General features: G+C 35.9%; 2 protein-coding genes and 1 long non-coding RNA gene across 3 annotated transcripts; all 3 read left to right on the top strand.

Moving 5' to 3' along the window:
* Window positions 1–3,750: 3,750 nt before the first annotated feature.
* LOC126912430 (uncharacterized) lies at window positions 3,751–7,136 on the top strand. The gene is made up of 2 exons (XR_007707152.1): window positions 3,751–6,440; window positions 6,797–7,136. It is a non-coding gene; the product is annotated as an uncharacterized LOC126912430 (long non-coding RNA).
* Window positions 7,137–7,935: 799 nt separating this feature from the next.
* On the top strand, window positions 7,936–10,505 carry LOC118262513 (catalase). The gene is made up of 3 exons (XM_050704471.1): window positions 7,936–8,029; window positions 8,066–8,130; window positions 8,814–10,505. The coding sequence occupies exons 2-3, from the start codon at window positions 8,074–8,076 to the stop codon at window positions 10,278–10,280; spliced, it is 1,524 nt and encodes a 507-aa protein (XP_050560428.1). The 5' UTR covers window positions 7,936–8,029; window positions 8,066–8,073; the 3' UTR covers window positions 10,281–10,505.
* Window positions 10,506–14,648: 4,143 nt separating this feature from the next.
* On the top strand, window positions 14,649–16,958 carry LOC118264760 (uncharacterized). Its single transcript, XM_035577391.2, has 2 exons — window positions 14,649–14,893; window positions 16,314–16,958. Exon 2 carries the CDS (start codon window positions 16,315–16,317, stop codon window positions 16,921–16,923), a length of 609 nt encoding a protein of 202 aa, XP_035433284.1. The 5' UTR covers window positions 14,649–14,893; window position 16,314; the 3' UTR covers window positions 16,924–16,958.
* Window positions 16,959–22,756: the final 5,798 nt, after the last annotated feature.

The following is a 22,756-nucleotide window of genomic DNA, read 5'->3' as shown; positions in this document are numbered from 1 at the left end:
CTAATTTACGAACTTGCATCCTTAAAATCTTGAATTTATTTGTTCATGGTCGTCACGTGGAACTATCTTGTTATTTAAACAGTATCTTAATTCCACTGGCAACAAAGTAATAAGAATATTTTAGCAACGCACATAAGCTCAGTTTCGTTATCACATCGGACGATTATAGCGAATGTATTTCTGTTACAAGTTACAACTGACAATATCAAATGTATTGTTTTTAAACATGAAAAGCCAATTACTGAAGCTAGATTAAATTATTATATAATTGATTCGCAGTTCATTCGCAGTATATCGTTTAAAGCCATGGATTTTCCTTTATTATGTTACTGAGATAGATTAACTTAGTTCAATACAAGGCGCTGAAGATAAACCTTTACTTTTTTACGAAAGAATGAACTGATATACAGCTCTTGAGGCTCTAACGTCCTTTTAACATCATTATCACATTTGCGAGAAGCCGGTAGGGCCGCCTGCACTCGTCTAAATATCGAGTTAACTGATGTGCTAACACTGCTAACTGATATGACAACAAGCTCTACTAACCGACATGTCTCAAACCATACCATTCATGTAACTTCCTGTAATTAGAGGAACAGGTACGAAGTTAAGAAACTGGAAAAATACACTTTCCTGGCTCGTAGGGCGTAGCAATAACGCCATACCAAACTAGTCAGCCAAAACTTTGCTGTTATGAAAGTAGGTATACCTTGATTTAGTAAAATGTTATGCCATCTACAACGCATTAGTCCTCAATCCACAATAAAAATAACCAACTTTATTAGTAGATAATAGTAGATAGATACTCACAATCATATCAAAGCCATTTACTTTATTAAGTATCATAATCAATGCTCATGTGAAGAATGTACCTACTGGTAGATAGCCTAATGATAAAAATTATGTTTTTTCTTACGTCTGAAGATAAAAAAGATAACTTTTTGACTTAATAAAAATAGTTTATAGATATATGAAGGTCGTCGTTCATTCATTTGCTGAAGAAAATCACCATAATAACAATGCACGGTACACTGAAATTATTGGCTTGCACGCACAGTAATGCTTGCACACGGTACAGGTGTGCCGAGTGAGTGCGCACGACTCGCGCGCAGCATGGACGTCGTGTCATTTCCATCAAAACTGCGTTCATACGTAATCAGTTTCATGTTTGTAATTTGTAGCGACCACGCCCACCATACTGCGTGAGATTTGGTCTAATCAAACAAATAAATATAAAGCGGTTACAAGTAGATTATTTTTGTTAATAATTATTTGTAGTTCTTATGCCCTTGGATTTTATCTTCCAGGGCCAGGGGGGCAATTTAATGAAGTTGCTATTGGTGCTGTATATTTATTTGTTATAGGTGTTTTAGCGGATACCGGGATACTAAACTTACCTTAATACAGTTAATAGATTTTATACAATTTACTTGCATAAAGGGTCAATTTAACGTAAAAAGTGAAAGAGATCTCTGATTTAGAAATATGTACAATGTTTATCTCAGAGTTCAATAATAAACTGAATTTTAAAGTTTTAATGTAGGTATCTATAAACAACTCGGAGAGAATAGACAGTTGGCACCTAATAACCAAGTAGACAGGTACACTCTGAACGTCATTTCTTCTGTGGAAAAAGCGTAATGCCATATTGAATAATGTAGGTACCTACCCACAAACATTTTTAATTTCAATGTTAAATAAGTTAAAATATAAACAATCATATTTGTTATCGTTATTTCGCGTGATTTCGTCTCATTTTATTACTGACGTCAATGATACTTTGGCATTATTGTTTAGAAAGACTGGCGTTATTATTATTAATTATGACATATGGGAGTGATACATGAGCTCTACCGAACACACTAACAAATAAGCTCCCTGTATGTCAACAAGCCTTGAAAAGGAGTATGACTGGGATCAAAAGAAAGGTCAAAGTAAGGAGTACCAGCACCTATCATGAGGTGAACTAATCTCAGGACATCACTCTCAAAGTGAGGTGACAAAAATGGAAACTGCAGGCCACATGATCAGGGGAAGGGATAAGTGGAGTAAAATGGTTATACAATGGTACCCTTGGAATGGAAAGAGAAAGAAAGACGGACCACAAAAAAGGTGGAGTGACGACCTCAGACAAGTCGCGGGTATTACTTGGGGTAGAGTGACCATAGAGAGGCTAAAATGGAGAGAAGTGGAGAAAGAGCGCCGTGATAGCTTAAAATAGATTTTTTCAGGTCCGAATAAAAAAGGCCATAAATAAATGAAATAAACATATATCATATATAATATATATATAGAGAACCGCACGGTCAATCATCAAGCACAGCTTCGAAACCAGTGCAAGTGACGAGAATTTCGAATTTCACTATAATACTCTCAAGTACATATATAATATTTTGTTTTACCCGTAGGACTGCGCTGGCCAACCCCAGCTGCCCAGCACGGACTCAATTCTTTGTTGCGTTTGCGAATTTTGCGATCACACTAAAAATCTGCATAACTGGCAAAACAAATACCTACCGTAACGTAACTTATCAACTTAATAATTATATTTCGTTTTGTAACAATAACTCATTAAAGTGGACTTGTATTGTTCTAGCCAAAGATAAATTTTCTAATAGATTTCGATCATGGCGGTCAATCTGTCTAACTAGACTAGCCAACTACGTAGGAGATATTATAATGCACAAGTGTGTGCGCAAACACAGGTATGTACATACACTCACCGTTCCCTTACTCTATAAACCCGATGGGACGGCAGACCGACACGACCGGAGAGAAGTCAGGCGCAGGACCAATGGCTTTACGTGTTTTCCGAGCCGAACCACGGGGTTGAAACACCGCCGATCTTCCTGACTCCGGGCAGTCGGGAGTCAGGAAGTCAGTCAGGACCATTACTAAATGATCATCATACTCAGAAAATGCATTATTTCTTTTTTTTACCGGGAGCCGAACCCTCAACACAATGCACAGTAGCAGGTCACTCAACCCTTGCCCCAACCCTGCAGTCAAAGATAGTACATTATACAGGCTACAATGTTTATAAAGTGTGACAATATTATTAGTGAAGGAATAGAAAGGAAGGCTAGGAATGCTGAAGTGGCTGACCATGCTTCCGTGAAAGATAGGTGAAGGTTTTTAAAGGTGGGGGGGGGACTGTTCTATGACTTCTCCCGCCTTCTTCGAGGCGAGAGGGAGTATCAGTCTCTTACTCATTTCGTCTCTCTGGCTCCGCAGAGCCCCGACTACCTGTCAGATCTTCGGCGGCTCCGTATCGGGCATCAGCCCTATTGGACCCCAAAAGTTACGCAGGTAACAGTACCTACCGGTGAGTAGGTACATGTACTCCACCAAAAGATTCCCTAGTCGAATAAATATGATATTTTAAAATAGTACCTACTCCCAAACCAAAAAAACTAGCCAAGTCACGATGAAGCTGCTTGTTTAACTCTAAAAAATAATAAAATCTAGTCAGTGTTGTGTCAAGTCAAAGGTTCCTCACATATATTTTATTATTTCAGTTCATCTTATAAGACTGGCATTTGAACACTATTTAGATTTAACAGCCAAGTCACACAATATTAATTAATTATAATAATAAAGAAATCGCAATAAGGAACCTTTAACTTGGCACAGCTTTGTCTAGATTTCATTACATTACTAGACTAGAGGGTTCTTCATCAGACAGATAGACAGACCTTCGATTTTTGACATCAAATGAAACCACCCAAAATGGCCCACCAAGTTGAATATTTTTTGTAAAGGCGGTAGGTATGTCGATATCTCTAATAGTTTAATGGGCTCTTGTGTTTTCTAACCAGGGTCACCAAAACGCGAATCCTGATCTTCGATTACGCTAGTTTTTTATAGTTTCTCCTTTATGAAGCCATTAACGATTTCTATTAATTATTAGTTACTACTTTTATTTTGATGGCCATTAAAAAGGTTAATTTCGGAACTAAATGGCCTACATACTCGAACATTTTGGATTTTATGTATGTGATTATGGCTTACTGAATGACGAAAATTTCTGCGTCTTATCTGAAGCTTCTTAAATAGGGGCCTGAAAATGCGGCGAAATGGTTCTAGTAAAGGACGGTACGGCAGTGTTTGCTTCGCGCTCGTCTTGGCAGTGGCACTACCGTGCTCCCAGAAATAGACAAATGGTACATTGTATGCACTTACCAATATAATTATCTATTATTATCTATATATATAAAAATCTATTGCTGTTCCTTTGTCTCGCTAAAACTCGAGAACGGCTGGACCGATTTGGCAAATTTTGGTCTTGAATTATTTGTAGAAGTCCAGGGAAGGTTTAAAAGGTGAGAAAATATCAAATAATTGACGGAAACACCCTAAAAACTGCCCTTTCATTTATCCCATACAAACGTTTTCTAACTAATACGTAGAGTCAATTTGAGCTTTATTGCTATTGGATAAAGTTCATTGTTGGATAAATGCTATTCGATACTAAAAAACAAATGCTATTGAATAAGTGTGCGTTGGAGACTTGGAGCACAGAATCCCTACTAATATTATAAATGCGAAAGTAACTCTGTCTGTCTGTAATTACGCTTTCAAGCCTAAACCGGTGAACCGATTTTGATGGAATTTAGTACTGAGATAGAATAAACCTTGATACTTTTTATTGCAAAAAAATAGCGGAGAATGGGTAAAAATAAGGGATAAATGGTCATATGGAAATTCGTCATTTTAAAAGCTGTAACAGTAAAACTTTGTATTTAGATACTTAATGAGGAACGAAAGAACATGGGCTACTTTTTATTGCAAAAAAATAGGGGAGAGTGGGTAAAAATAGGGGATGAATGGTCATATGGAAATTCGTCATTTTTAAAGCTGTAACAGTGAAATTTTGTATTTAGACACTTAATGAGGAGCGAAAGAACATAGGCTACTTTTTAATAAAAAGGGTAGAAGGCGTAGTATGTTTGATAGAGGAGATTAATGTTTGCTTGAAAATTCGTCATTTTCGTTAATACGTTGCCTGTGGCTTCACTTGCGTTCGATTCTTATTTAAATACACATATACTTATTTAAATTGCCAATATCCCTACTACCATACTAATGTTATGAATGCGAAAGTAATCCTGTTTGTGTTGAGGTTACGCTTGCACGTATGTTTTTTTTTTGGAATATAACAACGAACCAATGTATTTTTTATTGATAGGCAAAATATAGGAAATTAAAGGATAATAATATAGATAACCTTGGCTTTTCATCATGATTATAAAATGATGAATGGCGGTCGTGGTTTCTTTGGAATACATATCTTTAAAAATGCTAACAGTAACATATTCTCAAGTAATTCACATTTTAGATGACATACGGCAGCATTTTGACCACTAACACCACTACGCGGACGAAGTCGCGGGCAAAAGCTAAATTCGATAAATTTTCATTTGTACATGTCAAATATTTGTTGTTTCTAAATTCAAATTCTGTAAATAATGATTGACATTTATGCATAAACTATGAAAAGGGTGAATAAACCTTTTCTCTGTATTTTTTTAATCTATTGAAAATGTTGAAAAGTGCATTAAGCATTAATAGAAATTCCTCAAATATTAATTATGCGTGTGTTCAGAAATAATGACAAATTATCAACAGTTACGCGTGTGTTCAGAAATTTATTTTGTGTAAATTAAAGTTTCTATTTACGTTTTCGAACAAACGATGCTCTTTCAATATAGTCTATTGGTGTGAATGACATTGACATTCGTATTGCGCGTTTTTTAAAATATGCAAAATTAAATGTATATTTTTCAATATTTCTGAGAGATTATCTTAATATTTCTTCGAATTTTAAAGACTAAGAAGATTTTTATTTGCTAATAAGTGTTTGTTAATCAAGGTAAGTTCACATCTTCATTATTGATTTTTAGTAACTTTTGGTGACTACACAATACTACAATTTGGTATACAGAAAATGTATGAGAGCTTTTTATTTTCAGTTGGAATTTCGTTTTTAACAATGCTACCAACCAGACGTACAAGCTTAGGCCGCAGAACTCGAAATACGGCAAGTCAAAGAAATATAAAAGCAAATCAAACTGATGAGCATCGCGAAGCGCGAAATGAACTTAAACTGAATCGATATCAAGATAGAAATGTTGTGTTTAATCCCCACAAAGCTGCATTCAGTTATAATGTGGCAATTGATTACAGTTCAGAGCAAATTGTTGCTATTGGACTAATGAACATTGTGTGTCCACATTGGGATTGAAATTAAAAAATTAAGCCTCTGGATTGTGTTGCGCCAGCGGCCAAGTCAAATTGACGCCATTGGTACCGCCACCAGATCCACTACATTCATTGGTTCATTTTTTGACTCATATCCAGCAGTACAATAATTGCTTTCAAATGACATCATTTGGGGCAACAAAAGTTATACGAGACAATTTTTTGCCTACTTTTAGCAAGTAAGTATAATGGCAAACGTTTTTTTTTTAGTTTAGTTTTTTTTTTGTAGCTGGTGCAAAATATGTCGAGTCAGTGATGTGTTTATTTTGTAAACAATAAATCAAATTACTAATAATAGTCTATAATCCGAAGACTTAATCAGCAACATTTATAACATGTTGTATTTTATAGTGGCATGAGCAAGATGTTCTTGGTAAAGCCTGCTACCTAAAGCTGCCGTGGAAGGCTGTTTAATGTCGAGGTTAAAAGTAGTTTTAATTTGAAATGATGTAAAGTATTGTGGCAGTATTTTGCGAGCTACATGGTGGTACAATTTGCTATACAATTGCCTGTATACATATTTATATTCTTGCAGATTCAGGGATTCAAATATATCATCAAACAGGTTCCTTATTGCCAGTGCCTGTTGAAGACTATACATTTTTGCAAATATATTTTATGGACAATTCAGCAAGAGAAGTCGATCAGCGTTGCGCACACAACAACTCAGTAAAGAGATCCATTGTGATAAACAAGTTCAAACATTTTTCCTTCAACACAATGAATTAGTTGCATTAGACCGATGCATTAGACATTCACAAATGCATTAGACCGCATGCCATCAGATAATCACAAAATTGTCATCAGAGCCGATAAGGCGCCTGCAGGACAGTGAAATGATTGAATCCTATGAAATAAACACTATTATGAAAATATATTTTGATTTTTTTTTTAATTAGTAAATTCCTTTTCAGGTATAGTGAGATCAGGAAATTATGGATTCATTTTTATATGGAGGATATTTATAGATTCCAATTCAAATTGAATAGGGACTCATACATAACTCAGCTATACAAAATAAAGTAGAGCATCATTGCTACGCGAAAGCGGTACGAAGTTCGCTGGGTCAGCTAGTTCCTAATAATAATAAACAATCCATGGCGAGTTCCTTCGTTCCAATCAATTTAAGTAACAGGAGGCAGCTGGTTATCGAATATTTATATAGGTATTTTATTATAATTAAAATAATAAAATTTCCTTAATAGTTATCTACCTACCTACTCTATTGTGTAATGTGGATAATTATAACTTGGCAAATATTTTTGGTGTTTTTTATTTAATTTTATTATCTGTGGCTAAAAAAGTACAACACTTTCCTTCAATCCTTCAGTCACTGCCTAAATCAGATTCAGTCATCATGACATTTGTGAATGAGAAATGAATGCTTTTCTTACATTTTTTAATTTGAGCCTTGTAGTTTTCTTCGTGTAATATAATTTTACTTTGCAAGTATTGTTATATAATCACAAATTCCTCGGACACGAAAACTAAATCTTGCGTATAAGAATAAATCGTACAATAAGAAGAAAGTTCTAATTCCAAGGACAAAGACTTATCATTTTTCTTTTGTTTTTATTAGATCAATAATTAAGTGCTTAGGAGTTGGGAGATAATAATCCACATGCTGATAGTTACATACCTACGTATATGATACATCGGTCACCGGTCGCACTTGTTTGGCATGATAGTTGTTTATCGCTGGAAATTCTATATAAGAGGAACGTAAGTTGCCCAAGCGGTATTTGTGTTCACGGTACGCGTCCAGTGCGCCGCTCCGCTTTGTTGACAACACACGCCTAAAACCTAACCAAAATGGCTTCAAGAGACCCCGCTTCTGACCAGCTTGTAAACTACAAGAAGAACCTTAAAGTAAGTTCACATTATTACTTCTAAAAAGTGACGAAATTAGTTTTAGTGATTTGATTCATATCAAGTAATGTGTTTCGTATACGCGGTATGTGTTTATTCTTGGCAACTTGTGAGCAAAATCGACGAATGTACCTACTTTAAAATAATGAATATTAACTAAGTTTGAGTTTGTATATAAGTATAGCTATTTGCATTTAACATTTCACTGTGTAATGCTGAGCATTGTGTGTTTATTAGTGATTACTTTAGTCCACGTCATTATTAATTTGATCTTTGTACTTGCCTTGACTTGATATGACATAAGTATCAAGTTTTGTGTTACATTATTTAAGTTTAAACTTATCAAAACTCTACTGAGATGCATGAACCAGTAATTATCATACTTAGTTTTTACTGATATATATTTTATACATTCTTGTTGTTTACTGAAGTGCTGGGTGTCAAAAATCTAGTTATACTTTTACTTAATGAATGAATTTGTGGCAATGACTTTATCTAGAACATGTTAATGTAATCTCAATATATAAACCTCTTGGTCACCTTGCAATGCAATGGCCAATGCGAATTAACATATTACTTAATACTCAGTACATGTATGACAATTTATTCTAGTAATATAAGGATTGAGTGTATAAATGTTGTTCTTATTGTGTTCTTAAAGAATTTTATCTTTAATGTTTCAGGATTCACCTGGCTACATAACCACCAAAGCTGGAGCACCTGTTGGAGTCAAAACTGCCGTTCAAACTGTTGGAAAGAATGGACCTACTCTCCTACAGGATGTCAACTTCCTGGATGAGATTTCTGCCTTCGACAGGGAACGCATTCCAGAGCGTGTTGTGCATGCTAAGGGAGCTGGTGCATTTGGATACTTTGAAGTAACCCATGACATCACAAAGTACTGTGCTGCTAAAATCTTCGAATCAGTTGGAAAGACAACTCCCATGGCTGTTAGATTCTCCACTGTTGGTGGTGAAAGTGGCTCTGCTGATACTGTCCGTGATCCCCGTGGATTTGCTGTTAAATTCTACACAGATGATGGTAACTGGGACCTTGTTGGCAACAACACTCCTATTTTCTTCATAAGAGATGCTTCTTTGTTCCCTAGTTTCATCCATACCCAGAAGAGGAACCCTGCCACTCACTTAAAGGATCCTGACATGTTTTGGGATTTCATCACTTTGAGGCCAGAAACTACACACCAAGTGCTCTATTTGTTCGGTGACCGTGGTATTCCAGATGGTTACAGGCACATGAACGGCTATGGTTCCCACACCTTCAAGATGGTTAATGCTCAAGGAGTGGCACACTGGGTGAAATTCCATTACAAGACCAACCAGGGCATTAAGAACTTGCCTGTTGAGAAGGCAGCAGAACTGGCATCTTCAGACCCTGATTACTCTATCAGAGACTTATACAATGCCATTGCTAAAGGTGAATTCCCATCCTGGACTATGTACATTCAGGTCATGACCATGGCTCAAGCAGAAAGCTGCAAATTCAATCCATTTGACATGACTAAGATCTGGCCCCACTCTGAGTACCCATTGATTCCTGTTGGCAAAATGGTCTTGAACAGGAACCCTAAGAACTATTTTGCTGAAGTTGAACAGATTGCATTCAGTCCTGCCAATATGGTTCCTGGTATTGAGCCATCTCCTGACAAGATGTTGCAGGGTCGTTTATTCTCATACAGTGACACTCACCGCCATCGTCTGGGAGCTAACTTTTTACAAATCCCTGTCAACTGCCCCTTCCGTGTGTCTGTCTCCAACTACCAGCGTGATGGACCCCAAAGCATCAACAACCAGGAAGGTTGCCCCAACTATTTCCCCAATTCATTCTCGGGTCCACAAGAGTGCCCCAGAGCGCAGCGTCTGCAGCCTAGATACAATGTTAGTGGTGATGTTGACAGATACGACAGTGGTCAGACCGAGGACAACTTCTCTCAAGCCACAATTCTGTACAAGCAGGTGTTCGACGATGCCCAGAAGCAACGCGCGGTCGACAACATTGTTGGCAATTTGAAGGATGCTGCAGGCTTCATTCAAGAGAGAGCCATCAAGATCTTTACTCAGGTTCATCCTGATTTGGGAAGCAAAATCGCTGCTGGTTTGGCTCCATTCAAGAAATACCATGCTAATTTGTAATTAAATATGTGGTACTAATGGGTGCTATTTTATATTAGGTGCCTATGACAAGATCACTTTATTGTCTTGTGGGTCAACTTGGGTCATAATATAATATATACAATTACATTTTATATTACTATATAAGATGATTTACATTGAAACTGCATAATAAAATTGTTGTACTGATTACATAATATTGTTATATTGTTATTAATAAACCATTTTTTTTTTGTAAATATTAAAGTCACGTTTGTTTTATTTTATCTGTCATAATTTAGTCAACCAAACTCGTGACCCCGGATTGTGAATAATGATAATCTTATCACTTGGGGGTTATCTGTTGAAAATTTACGATTAAGAAGTTTTGTGTTCATGTTACAAGTTAGGCATTTTTTATTATGAAGTTTATAATAATTTGCTCATACAGACTGCTGATGTTTATGGTATGGTAAACTGATGAAGTAAAGGCAAAGCACCTAAAATCTATTGAAATTGGAGAAAAGCTCAGTTGATACTTTAATGAACTACAGTTTCCTAATTACTTAGCATTTTGGGTTATGGCTTATCATTATTGTTATATCTATATAGGTACATATAATATTATCTAATCTAAATAATTACAGGTATATAGTTACCTCCTATCTATCATATATGATTATTTGTGGACTAGTGATATAGTGACAGGCTCAGAAGGTTGTTAGCTAAAAACATGTCAATAATTTTGACATGTGTAATTTTAACAAAGTAATGTGGTATATTATGTAGATATACGAACGCTCGTACCTACGAGCCTAGTCGTATCTACATAGTAGAAATGAACATCTGCCCTCATAGACACGACTACAGGAGAGTATTAGTAGTAGTAACTTAGTACCTACTTACTATTACTTACCTACATATTATTGAGGAACAAAATATATATAAACAGTCCTACCTACTTGCTTAATACCTACAAACTTACGTTCAATGAAAACATATGCTAATTTACTTAACCTTTGCTGGAGCTCGTGAAACAGCTATTATTTGTAGATAACGAGTTTCATAATCTTACTAATAGGTACCTAATATATAACATATACAAAAGTAGCGACTAGTGATAAAATTTATCGTTACTGTTACTACTTAGCTAATACCTATCTGTTATCTACCTCCTCCTCATGAAGATACCTACCTATATGAAAGAAAGTCAAAAATAACAAATACCTAGCAGTTAACCGCTACTCATCAATTTATTACTGTATTTTGTATTATATTATGTACATTCGGTAATCTCAAGTTTTACCTTAGAATTAGTTGCAGTATATCTGTTATCAACGAATCAAAGTAGTAGTAACGAGATTATATTAGAAATTATAAGTAAAATCTAATGTGGAAATAAAACTAGCTAACCTTTAGTGAGCCTACCTCTGTAAGTCTACAATATAAGTCCTAATTTTATACTTAAGTTCCGGCGAAACACTAGCACGTAGCAGCGTTTTCCTGCAGTTAACCATGGACTCAACTACACCTTATTTAAAATGCACGGTTTAGACGTTTTATTATGAGCCATAATAGACTTGAACTCAAAAATCTATTCAATGTTTTAATTACTTTTTTGTTACACTTACTCACGCATTACTCTTTGTACGCACGCATGTTCCATTGTTGACCAAGGTGTGGTTTGTTAAATACCTATTGGAAGACTCGTTAGTACAGTCCACGGTTTGCTTACCTTATTTTGAGTGAGGGGACAAAACATCCAATGGTGGAGGGAGCGTCATACTCTTAGTAACTAAAAACCACCCTATTTTTTCCCCTGCTTCTAGCCGGAGCCCCGGCTGATGCGCATAGCGTGTCGCCGTACGCAAGTGTCTAGTTCTAGTCGAGGAGCGAGCTACCCTTGCTCGCTGTCCACAAATTCTGTGGACAGCGAGCATTCTGGTGCCGTGCGTGCTCATATCCCCGAGGACACGGCTGTGGTCAATCCATGCATTGCACACCGCCACTGTGTCTTTCTTCGCAGTGACGATGCCTGGGAGTTTCCTCCTTCCAAATTCGAATCCTTCCGTGTCCGGTAAGGGTTTGCAAGCCTACGAGATTAATCAAGAGGTGTGGCTAAATGGCTGCTACGCGCTACGTACTATCGGCTACGGTGTACAGGCTACGAAATACACGCTGCATACTACTGGCTACGTGCTACAAACATCGAGCTACGGGCTTCGCCCTACGTCCTACCGGTTACGATTTACGCTCAGGTACTACGGGCTACGTGTTACAAATTACGAGCGCATTGTATGTGTTAAAATTAGGGGATGGGCTAGGCCATACGCTCCGCAGGGATCCCGGCTCCCGATCATATTCTCAAGCTTCAGATGGGAAACCCCAGGGGAAAAGAAAGTGCGGCCGGCCGCAAAAACCTATCCTTGTAACCTACCTAACCACCAATAGTGATGGTAGAAGCGGCGAACTTTGGAATGACGTGGAGCGAGGTGCGTATGTGGAACAAGCGATCGAGATAGATGGCATCTGTGAACGTTCCCTGCGCTATCTATAGAACAGCCGTACATGAGAGCTCTTAGTCCCAAAGGTCGTCTTGTCAACACTTTCCTGGAAAATGTTTTTTTTAAATGTATTTTACTCGCAATATAGTGTCTTTTAATATCTTCAAAAGAGTAAGTAAAGGACCATGTAATTTTTCGCCTGTTCTGTGATAATTTAAATTTTTATATGTACGAGTATAGATATGATAGGGGTAACCAAAACGGATCATCTAATGGTAAGAGCGCCTGCAGCAGAAGAAGAATTGCGAATGCGTAGCCTCTAATAAACTTAAGTCATTACCATACAATAGGCACAGTTCTTGTATGATTTTTACGAGAAATTAAGTAGATGATACATTGTGAGGGTTTCAGGCTCGCTCACAAACCCACAATACGAGACCACTTTTTTGACAAGTTGGATTTATAGTCATTCGAACCTGGCAATTTATAGTACTACAATCTACGTAGGTAGACATTCTACATGATGTCTTAGTGTAGGCTATAAGCAAGTTTTCACAATCGGCTCAGACTCGGTACGTTTTACATTACAATTGAAAAAAAGAAACACAGAGCAGTAAAACGTTACGCCTATTGTTTCATGTATGTAGCCAATTCCTACCTAGCTACATATAATATTATGTTACCTAGGTACAGGTAGGACGACGTGTACAAAACTATAGTATTCTAACTTTCCATATAGGTACTAATGTTCCGAATTTCAGGTATTTACCAAAGTGGAGGGAGAGACCAAATAGGTTTAATATTTACTACATACCTGTTACAAAAACGTTGAACTAACGACCTATAATATCTAATGAGGCGATGGAAACCACTCTTAAATGAGGTAATAATGTTAATGGCACTCAGTCGGCTCAAAATGTAGCTACACTTCTTTATAGCGTTCTGCCCGATTGTAACCGAAGCAAATCCTTTCTATTTAAGACGAATGGTTTCGAAAAATATACCTTTATTCAGCATACCACTGCTCCGGTGCGGAACAGGAGTTGGAATGGGGTTCACTCCATCTCGCTTAATCAAGGGTAGGAGGATTTATTACATTTAAAAGCTAGGACTTAATCTTTTGAAAAAAGGGTTTCTCTTTAGTCTTCCATACGACAACCTACGACTTGCATCCAAATATCCATAAATATATGAATTTACTTTAATTCCTTTTTCGTTCAAGTATGTTAATAAATTGAAGCTGAAAGGACCTAGCATTCGCGTAAACGGTGAGTCTATCTCTCATTTCCTGGTTCGTCGACGAAATTGGAGTCATGGTAGAATGGCTGGAAGAGATCTGGCGTTTAAGTTCCGAATGATCATGAAAAAGGTGAAAGTCATGTAGAAATCCCCTACCCGATATTAAGTTGTAGGCATCCTCGAAATTGTCAACGAATATGTGTAACAGGTAGTGTTCTAGCATGCTAGGTCTAATTTTTAGTATGAGGTCGAATAGGTATATACATTATTTTCCATTATTTGCAATTTGCGGTTACGGAGCTATAATATAAATATCTAAAGAGCCATCTAGAGAGTCATCACATATGTATTGTCTCTTGGCAGATACGATTGATAACTTCAGAACAGATTGTGACCATCTTTCCGCTTGCCGAGCATGACTATTATTACAAAATCACATTAGATTGTTCTAGATATTACTTTCTACTACTGTTAGTGTATCAAAGAAGTTTTCTTTTATTTTTAGTGGTTTGGAGATTGTAAACTTGAAGGATCAAGATCGATGTACACGAGCATTAATTTCTCGTTTTAAACATGAAAAAGTATTCAGTGTTCGGTAATTTTTACACAGGAATTGGATGAGTCTTATTTCTTAAACTTTTGTCTATGGACGTTCTTTCTGAAAATAAATGACTTGAAATGACTTTTGTGTACGTTGACGGTACATAATTACGATGTTTTGAGCTAATTTTTATAGATTTTTTTAATTATTTTTAATTTAATTTATAATGCTCTACAATTTTGTATACATTGTTTTTATGTATACTTCTAACTGTATTATCTGAAACCAATGTGATTTGTTTAAAAATTATATTCAGTATCGGGATACGTCATTGTCGGCTCCGGGGCCTGAACAAGCCTACTGAAGTAAAGGTATTATTTAATTTTAATTCAATTTGATATTTCACAGAGTCTAGGTTTTAAGTGTTTGCTGTATTTGCAGTCTTAAATAATAACGGTAATAGACTAATTCGGATCCACTCTCACACGTAGGTACCTTTCTTGCTGACATTGCCTCCATGTCACTGTACCTGTAATGATTTTAAAGATTAAATAAAGCAGGGCTAGAATATACCTAAACACAGTATAAGTTAGTGAAGAATGCGTGTATCTATTTGTGCATTTTGTATCGCCTGTAGGTACAAAACATGGAGAGTGCGCTGAAGAATCGTTTGGACTAATTCCTGCCGCATCTGATCGACATCGTCCCGTACGATAGCTGTTCCATCTCTATTATTTAAATGGATATAGCAGTCCACAAATGTCTACTTAGCTACTTACCACAACAGAACTGTGGAACGATCTTCAAATCGTGAAGAAAAAAAGTTTACCTACCCCTTTTTAGAGGTCTTTGAAACATACCATTAACTTATAAATGCACTACTTTCAGTAAAAAAGATTTATAATGCAAGTTTGTTGAAACACACGTCACGAAATAAATTGGTTCGTAGAATCGTGGCCTAAATTGTTTATCATCAGTTTATTATGGTCATAAATTTTGTTATTTTAAATTAATTGACAAATTAATTATCCTATTGATTAGTCACGCCAGTACCTATAAGGTACTTATTCGAATATTTATATTCTCCCCTTCCAATTCGTTTTATTCACCTACTTATTTAAGGTCATTTAAGAGCAAACAGCACGCAAATCTCAAGTTTGATTTTCGGTAAAAACAACTCATATTTTGTACCAACATTTAAAATACTTCTTCAGATTATTTATGCCCATTTTCACCAACTTCTCATAAAGAAACCCTTAAGATAGATACCCTTAAGATAGAGATTACTTAACCACATTTTTGTTTTCACCAACCTATAAGGGACACTTAACAGTACAAGTAAGGGGTTAGTTTAGGAGCTAGGTACCTAAGTCACGTCATGTGACTCTTACTGAAGTGACAGATTAGGGGTGATTGTTCTGCGGATTGCCTTGCGGGTTACCGGGGCTTCAGCTCAAAAAGCAGGAGTAGGAAAGGTTCTTAGTCAATAAGACTCTGACTCTCCCTACCACCTCACCCAAGATGAGAGAAGTCATTGAATGATTTTCCATCCTTAAAAATGGTGATTGGTTAAATCGGCCATCTTTGTGAAAAATCCTTTATGTCTTGATTAAAGTTGATTTTATGTAGATGAGGTTCATATTCACTTATTTGCACTTTTATTAAACATGTACACTGTAGACTCTTGAGTCTAATGAAGCTGCCGAGGCAAATAACTAATAACCAGTAAGCTGACCAGCAAACGACTTGTAGGTCGTTCTGACCTAAAGGTGAATGTTATCTTGGTTTCAGGATGATATGTAGACGCTGTCAGCGGTCTCTCAGGAGCGGCGAAGGTCTCAAATGTGGGATTTGTGAATCTTGTTTCCATATGAGATGTGTCAGTGATTCTGTGAAAGACCATCGCGAGAGCGGAGATAGAGGTTACCAATGGAAGTGTTCTCTCTGTCAGAACTACGTGAGCACACATGCCAGCGGCTCAGATTTAAGCAGTAAAGAGAAGGATCACGCTGGGTTAATGGCGGCTGTTAGTGCCATAAGCGAAAAGTTTGAACTTGTGAATAAAATTCAACTGCCGAAATTAAACAGCGAACTAGCACAGATTAAAAGTGTCGCAGATCGGATTGTCCAACAGAATGACGACATACTACGGAAAATAAATGAAATTGAAGAGAAAAGAAAGAACGAAAAACATTATTGTACGACGAATACAAGATACAGAAGAAGGAATATTAGCCTAACACCTAAACCTAGTCCACAAGCGGAAACTAAGGAAGAAATACCACTATCAATCACAGAAAAAAATGTGAGGTATAGAACGCGGAGACGGTCGTATCTGTTGCACAGAATATTTATCATATTAAACAGAAAAATGAAGAGAACTCAGCCTTCTAAAAAGTAACAGGTTCAGTGAGCGTTCCAATAAAAATATCTTCCGATTCTCTGTTTTTATTTAAATAAGAAAATAGGCAGGTTATATTATAGGGCTTATATTATTTGTAGCAGAAGTATTAGATTCTTTGTTACACATAATTTATACAGATAACACAAAAGAAAACAAACAACATAATTATGTTGTACCATGAGCGGCCTTATTGCCTAGAGCAATCTTTTCTAGGCAACCTTTACTTGATAGATATCGATCTTAAACCAAACTTTGGATTAAGATCGGTTATTGATTTCGGCCGTTAGAATAATTATACGTAAAGGTCTAAGTTTTGATCTCTGATTAACACAGATTTGAGCCTTATGTATCAGTAAACACGCCTGGGGTAGAGCCTAGTTAAGCTCCATTTTCTATCTGATTAGTAACTTTTATAAGAATCAGGTAAAGTTATAAATTATAATAAGTATTAGGTACAGACATGAATACGAAACCAATTGCGATCGTCTTATTGACCTAAACTGAGAGTGAAACCTTAGCGTGTACCTATTGTGTTGTGATTATACTCCATTGTGGGAACCGATACTTTCAATAAGTACTTAATATTCACTTGATTTTACCTACCTACCTTTATTTTGCATGATGTATTCTATCTTCAGATATTTTCTGTTTGAATTGGTTTCCTCATTAGCAATTCCGTCATTAGAAATATTAACTGCATTAGGTAATTCAGGGGTTACTTTGATTTTGTATTATTTTATGAATAAGATGCCATGCACTTACGCAAACCCATTGGACCATTTTGGATAATTATTGGGGCAGTGGGGCTGTGAACCAACCTGTGAACCAACCTTTGTTTTCAAGGGCTAAGTCTAAGGTCATCATTATTGGATTACAAACTCGCTGAAGGTAAGCACAGCGTGGAGATTAATACCTAATGTTATTTCATATTAACTTGAGCTGGCGCAAACATAATTAGTTCCTGAAGGATTATTGCGTCCATAAATATTTATGTTATTTATTTTAATATGGTCCATCGATTGATTAACAAAAGATTCTTGATTTACCGATGTCGATAAAATCTGTAGACCTGGGGCCTTAGTCTGCTATTACAATCGTGTCAGAATGATCGATCATTGGTTTCAAAATTGTCGATTTTGACAAGTTTGGTAGTCTACTAATATAATGGCGTCATTATGACTTTCCAATGATCTGCCACTGACACTCCATTGAAAGAAGTGGCATAGAATGGTAATCTTGTACACAATGACAGATGATAGGCTGACTTATGCGGTAATCTGCTAAAATTTTGACAGATCTTTTTATCAGTGACCTACCATTGGAACACCATTGTGCAGACATTGGTTAATTAACGGTTAATTAGGTATCTCGGTATCAAAAACTTTGCTTTAAATCGTTTAACTTTAACTTTACTTTTTAATTTTACTTTTATACAGGGTGTCCCTGAAATCGACGTCCAACAGGCACCAGACAATCGGCAAGGATCCAACTGTTATTAGAAAAATATAAAAAAAATTCTAAGTCCTTTAGTTTTTAAATTACAGTGACTTATTTATTATCCACGAAAAAGTACACCCTGTGCCAGTCTTTTGACTCTTGTTGCCACAAATCTTTATTTTTTCGTCTGTAGTCTTCCTTACATTATCCTGAGTAGTGCTCCAGTATTATGGAATCATAAATTCTTAGTCAACTGCTTTAGATTGGAAAACATTGTCAGTTTTAGAGTAACCAAATACTCTGAATAAAATTTTCACCTTACTTTAAGTGACTGTACTGAATAATTTATGTATGGCGCTAGTAGTGGCAAATTTCACCAAAGTTGGCGCATTTAATAAGGATTATAAAATGGTATAGCACTTTGCACATTATTTTTTAAATTCGGCACAAAAAAAGATTTTTCAAGGAAACTCCGTTTCGATGAATTTATTTGACCTTACTAAAATTTCTTCCTGTGTACTCAAATCATACGTTACAACCTCGTATGCACTAGACAAAACTTTGCACGCGATTTGTTATCATCATGTTGAAAATCAGCGAGGATCTCTTGTCAAACAACACTGTCTGTCTACTCATGATTTCGCTTGCAGCATTCGTCGGCAAAATTATCGCTAGAGGAACTAATGTTGTGTAGTTTGTTTCACTAAATAATATTGAATGATTGCAATATGATGTTCAAAGTACATCAAACACATTATCAAATGTGTAGTAAAATCAAAAGGACCGGACGCGGCAGATTCATGTACACTATCGACGCGGTAGTGGTATGGTGTACGTACATGAGCCCTTAGGCACAATTGCGCGACATATCCCCATCAAAAAAAAAAAAAAAGAAATGGGTGAATCCTCCGATTAAGTTACGCGTCATGCCTTGTAATCAAATGCGGTATGAAGCATCAAATATTATTACGAGAAAGAAATAAATAGTTTATTTGCACCATTACAAGAAATTTCAGGTAAAGCAAAAAATTATTTAAAAATTAAATAATCAACACGGTGTAAAAAAGCCAGTGCTCAGCTAAAATGCCGTAGCCCGAGTACGATGGCTCCAGATGCACAACACCAGTTCGTCTAGCCATAATTTTGCCGACTAATGCAAGCGAAATCACGGGTAGACAGACAATGTTGTTTGACAAGAGATCTTCGCTGATTTTCAACACGATGATAACAAATCGCGTGCAAAGTTTTGTCTAGTGCATACGAGGTTATAACGTATGCTTTGAGTAAACTAGAAGAAATTTTAGTAAGTTCAAATAAATTCATCGAAACGGAGTTTCGTTGAAAAATCTTTTTTTGTGCCGAATTTAAGAAATAATGTGCAAAGTGCTATACCATTTTATAATCCTTATTAAATGCGCCAACTTTGGTGAAATTTGCCACTACTAGCGCCATACATAAATTATTCAGTACAGTCACTTAAAGTAAGGTGAAAATTTTATTCAGAGTATTTGGTTACTCTAAAACTGACAATGTTTTCCAATCTAAAGCAGTTGGCTAAGAATTTATGATTCCATAATACTGGAGCACTACTCAGGATAATGTAAGGAAGACTACAGACGAAAAAATAAAGATTTGTGGCAACAAGAGTCAAAAGACTGGCACAGGGTGTACTTTTTCGTGGAGAACACATAAGTCACTGTAATTTAAAAACTGTAGGACTTAGATTTTTTTTTATATTTTTCTTATAACAGTTGGAACCTAGCCGATCATCTGGTGCCTGTTGGACGTCGACTTCAGGGACACCCTGTATACATTGTAGAACTAAAAAAAAATCAAAAATTATAATAATGATACAATTATCATTTTATAACACACACACAACTTCACGCCTTTTATCCCCGAAGGGGTAGGCAGAGGTGCACATTACGGCACCTAATGCCGCTATACAATGTACACCATTCCACCATCATTTTATAATGCATCCCTAATTATACGAGAAATCTGAATTTTAAGTAAGTATTTTGAGGTTGTGTCGCCTTTGGTTATATATGTATTTACGATACTACTATCGTTCAATCCTTGATACTGAACTCTTTAATTTCATTAGCTACTCTCTGTTACCCACGCAATTAGTTAACTGCTTCGACCCCCTTTTCCCTAAGATTGTTTTACGTAATAAATAAACGGCTCCATACCATCATCGTCATACTCATCATGAATCATATCAGCCGCATAAGACGTTCACTGCTGAACATAGGCCTCCCTTAAGTATTTTCATACCATGCTCGGGAAATAGGTGTATTAATAGCCGTACATAGCTTGTTCTTTATATAGACTAGGTAAATACTAAATAGGTGTTAAATATTAATTAGTTATTTTTAAGATTAAAGAAAAAGACTGATCTTGTTTTAAATTAATTTATTTTATTATAATTATATTTATTTTACTAAAATACCAAGCCACCGTCATTACATGGGGGCAATTCGTACTTCCTCCGTGGGCGCAATATTATCCCATTCTTTGGTTAATTCTCTGCTTAAAAAGTTAATACAAGGACGTTGTATACGGCTTGAATCAGCTCGTGTGCACCAGATACCATGTTAATGAATGATGCTGAAAATTCTTTCAACAAAAGGTAAACAACAATCTAGGAGTCCGATTCTCAATTAATCACAACAATAACAAACACCTGAAAGCTACGTTAAATCTTCTCTCTTACAAACACTGTTACGATACCAATGAAAGATAATTCAACACCACATTAAAGCATTTGATAATATTTTTATCGCAAAAAATTAAGTATTTTTCCTAAATACTGAGATGACAGAAATGCTCATGATGACAATATTGACAACTAGAGCTAGGATCTTCTTCCAGCGAACCAAAAAGGTTGATACTTATTTTAAATCGGAATATACAATTGATATACATAATATTGGTATATACGAACTTTTTACTACTTCAGATTACTCATAACACTAATTATATAACATGTAAAATAAAATATATGTAAAATCTGGCATGAATAAATTTTCAAATATAGTGGTAGTTTTTCGAAAATAATTTCTACCACACTGGTTTTATATAATGGCAATACGACAATGTCATTCTACTACAATTCAATTACGAGACCATTGACTGATCAATGATCGACCATTGTGAATTAACAGATTACGAACTTTCAGCAAAATGACAATGGGATCGTGTCGGAATGACACAATTTTTGAAAATAGCAGACTTGAGGCCCTGTCGATCGAAAGAATGTGAGCAATGAGCATAACGTAAAATTAATTCTAAAGTATTCTAAAAGAGATTGAGGATTAAACCAAAGAACAGACCAACAGATCAGTTTCTAAATTTTAGTACAAAATAAGCTGATGTGAGTAAGGTAGAATGTATGATGAAAGTAAGCAAGCCAATATTTGTAATATTTTTTTTTAAGGATTTCATTTGACTCCTACTCATACAGTGCAGCAGTATAATATCATTAGATTTTTTGCTATGTATAAGTAACAGGCGCTTCAACATTCAGTAAACGTAGACCGGTACTAAATATTACCAACTAAACTAAGTATTACTTTCTTATGCATATTCTATGGTACATGGTGCATCAACTGATTTACGGTTTATGTACCAGTGCACGTATCTGTTATTTGGATTGTGTTATATTGTGAAACCCCACACGATCATCGTCATCGAGCGAAGACGTGCACTGCTGGACAAAGACCTCGTGCTTTTTGACCTCAAATTCGATAACAAATATGTTTATTAATTTTGGGCGTTCACTTTTGGACTCAGTTTTATCAGAAGCATTTAACTACGTTGGACGCAAGCGTCTTGCTAGGTTTCTTGCTTTGAGTTCGACTTCACTAACCAACATGTCAGAATTGATCCAATTGTCTCTGTTTATTCCTAAGATCAGGATTGTACCTCATTGTGAGTTGAGAGCTCTTAAGAGTTCTCTAACCTAATTTGTAATATTTAATTACAAAGCGTAAAGTTTCCAGCGGTTTGTGGACCTATTAATCATCAAGACAACACATCAAGATTTATAAACTAAATGTTCCGATTGAAGACCTTGCACAAAATGATAATTTAGTCCCTGGTGAGGTATTTTCTTGAATAATATTTTTTCTAAATACTTACCTAGTTATTAAACTCATCATATCTGTAGATATTGCGCATAGATCATAAAATTTACGTTAGGGACGTCATATATTCCGCAGAATGCAATAACATCTTAGTAATAAACCTTTACCGTAGGTAGAGTTTATCAGGAAAACATTGAGTTCATTTATGTTGGTTGGCTGTATTGAACTACATAAACAACGACAGAGTAGGACCTATAACAGAACCTATAGAGTAAGTAGGAAAAACCACATTGTAACATAAT

The sequence above is a fragment of the Spodoptera frugiperda genome, chromosome 25, assembly GCF_023101765.2.
Source record: "Spodoptera frugiperda isolate SF20-4 chromosome 25, AGI-APGP_CSIRO_Sfru_2.0, whole genome shotgun sequence".
NCBI classification, from domain to species: domain Eukaryota; kingdom Metazoa; phylum Arthropoda; class Insecta; order Lepidoptera; family Noctuidae; genus Spodoptera; species Spodoptera frugiperda.
This window is presented reverse-complemented; position numbering and strand designations above follow the sequence as displayed.